Genomic DNA, 3,123 nt, shown 5'->3' with positions numbered 1-3,123 from the left:
AACGCTGCTGTTGGCACAACACTGTTGTTCGCTACTTGACTGTTAGCGCAACACAACTATTGGCGCAACACTGTTGTTGGATACTCGGCTGTTAGCGCAACACACCTGTTGATGCAACAATTTGTTCTACTAGACTTTCTCCTCCAATAGCTTCTTAATTTAGCGCCAATAACAATATTAATTCCTCCGTTTCTTTCTCTTCTACTAGACTAACTTCTACTTTCGCATCCTTAGTGTACCAACAGTTATGAGCATAATGACCCAATTTGTGACAATTGTAGCACTAAACATGTGACTTTTCTTATATATTCTCGTATTCGTCACTTCCTTGTCCACATTTGCATCCTCTTTCTCTTCCTCCACCGCTTCTCGGATTTCCTCGAGGATTTCATCATTTGCTCTCTCGATGTATGGATTCCTTTCACGTCCACGACCACCACCACGAGAATAACCTTGACCTCCATCACGGCCTCAATAAACTACACTCCCCTTTTCGCAAACGAATCCTTGTTCATCTGTTACTCGTGCACCCGTAACGATCCATTTAATTCATAGATTGAGAGTTTATTTAAATCTCTATTATCTTCTATTGTAACCACTACATGGTCAAATCATTGTTGTAGAGATCGTAAAATTTTCTCGATTACTCGAACGTCTTCAATTCTCTCGTCATTTCGCATCATCCAACTGACGATAGATAAGATTTACGTGAAATAGTTTGAAATAGACTCTGATTCTTCCTGATGAAGAGCTGCAAATTCTCCTCGTAAAATCTGAATCCACACTCTTTTTACCCTAACAACTCCTCTATGATAATTTTTTAGAATTCCCCATGTCTCCTTTGATGTGGAGACATTTGCTACATTATCAAAAGTATCATCATCCAGAAACTGATGGATTATAGAAAAGTCATGCTAATACTTCTTTTTCTCGAATGCTTGAATCAAGGCTAACACCACTTTCTCGTCAGGTTCGACAATTCCATCGCTGATAATTTCCTATGTACCTTGGGAATCAAGTAACGTCTTTACTCGGATAAACAAACTATCATATTTATTCTTCGTAAGACACAGATATTGGAACATCAAAGACATCATCGCTCTGATACCACTTTATTGATTTCGTCGCTAGTAAATGTGGGAAATAGCGAAAGTTAATTTTCCGTCTATTAACCCAAAAGTAATTTCTATCGAAGAAATCTATAGTGACAGATCAATTTACCGTTAGCTTTTGATTTTTAGTGACGCTTTTCTGTCCACCATTATCATCCATTATAATTCAACCGTCGTTGTTGATCCATTCTATATGTTGACTTTTTGTTACTCCTATAACTATTTTCAATCAACTATAAATTTATAAAATGAGATTGAGATATATCATTTCATTAAAATTTATTTATAAAAATAATTAAGCAATCTAATATATTCAATAAATGGAACATAGTAGTACTTAATTAGAACATTTTTAGCCTAATTTGATTCCAAATGAATATTCACTTAGTATATATAAGTACCGAATCCAATCCAATCCAAACAAATAATACTAATAAATAAATAAAACTGTAAAAAAATGGTTGTTCTTACTAAATCATCATATTTATTCTAATGTCCAATTATAGAACAATATTCCTTGTTAAAATAGTTTAAAAAATATTTATAATGTTGAAACTATCCTTTAAAATTGGACATTAGAACTATACGTCGCGCCGGGCTGCCAACCTTCCGGAATAACATTTTGAGCAACAATAGACTTTCCCAAACTTGTGGTAAGTCGAATCGACAATGGACCAGGCATGAACGAGTTGACCCCCCATGTGGCTCCAAAAACCAAACGGGCAGCCATAAACGGATTGGACCCGTGTTGAATCTCCACATTTTCTAGGTCACCATCTCCACCTACCTCCATAACATTTACCGCTATATAATATGGATTCGATCCATTATCCACTACAAATTTTATTGTTTCCCCATTATATTTACATGGAACCCTACACACACAATTATATATATAATTAATAATTTTTTCATGATTTTATATGTTACTTTATTATTATTATTAAGTACTTTTGGTATTCGATTTGAATGCGACCAGCACCGCGGAGTTGATTGGAAGCCCCATTAGATGCAAGGGCTCCAAAAGAAGTGCCACTAAGATCAAATTGATACGGATCACACCCTGGACATTGATCAGAAACAACCACATTTATTGAATTTCCAGAGCATGCTGAATGTGACAAGCATTTCACCTGTGTGAATATTGAAAAAAATAAATCAATCTCTTATAAACATTCAGACTTAATTTATTTGACTCGATAAAAATTAACCTCATAACATGCGCCGCATCCTTTGCCACCTTTATATAGGCCGTTACCAACTGCGGTTATATACTTTCCATATGTCGTTTCAACAGCATCACAAAATCCACACGCTCCACCTTCGCATTATAAATTGTGAAAAATAAAACTATTATATTCCCAAAATTTGAAACATAAAACAATTTACTTGGTGAAAAAAATAAAACATGGATTTATTACCGTCGCTCCCAGCACCATCGGGAGATCCATACCACGTGGCTTCACTAGAAATTGCTGATACATTAAACACGAAAGAAGAGAGAACGAAAATCGAAAATACTAGTTTTATTCGAAAAGACATAACTACTATGAACTATTCTTTTTTCTTCTTTTTTATTGATGGAAATTCTATGTGTATGGCTTGATTGTATTGAGCTTTGGAAGATTTAAATAGGTTAATATATTTATATATAGTAATGTTCAATTAGAATATCTTTAATGAATCTTTTTTTCAATGTACGTATATTGATAGTATGGTTATAATATTTTTTATGTGAATTTATTTTTTCCAATAAAAGAAATATTTGTATGAATCCAATAAGATATATAAAATTATTAATATTATTCATTTTACATAATATATTTTGTTGATAGGAAATAAAAATAAAATATATATAACTTTCTTGATTCATTATAAATGTAAATGAAATCAAATAAAAGCTGAAAACAAGTTTTTGGTAAATCATGACATAATCTAAAAAAAAAATAGTTACATAAAATTTTCATTATTATAGTTTACACCAGTTTAAACTAAAATTTTGGAAAGAGAT

General features: G+C 32.7%; 1 protein-coding gene across 1 annotated transcript; it reads right to left on the bottom strand.

Moving 5' to 3' along the window:
* Positions 1-216: 216 nt before the first annotated feature.
* On the bottom strand, positions 217-2,654 carry LOC124943224 (expansin-B15-like). The gene is made up of 5 exons (XM_047483770.1): positions 2,534-2,654; positions 2,324-2,433; positions 2,064-2,245; positions 1,719-1,987; positions 217-452 (listed from the first exon to the last, which is right to left on the bottom strand). The coding sequence occupies exons 1-5, from the start codon at positions 2,652-2,654 to the stop codon at positions 217-219; spliced, it is 918 nt and encodes a 305-aa protein (XP_047339726.1).
* Between the last annotated feature and the right edge of the window lie 469 nt (positions 2,655-3,123).

The sequence above is a fragment of the Impatiens glandulifera genome, chromosome 6, assembly GCF_907164915.1.
Source record: "Impatiens glandulifera chromosome 6, dImpGla2.1, whole genome shotgun sequence".
In the NCBI taxonomy this organism is placed as follows: Eukaryota; Viridiplantae; Streptophyta; class Magnoliopsida; order Ericales; family Balsaminaceae; genus Impatiens; species Impatiens glandulifera.
Note: the sequence above shows the minus strand (reverse complement) of the source record. Positions and strands in the feature narration are given on the sequence as shown.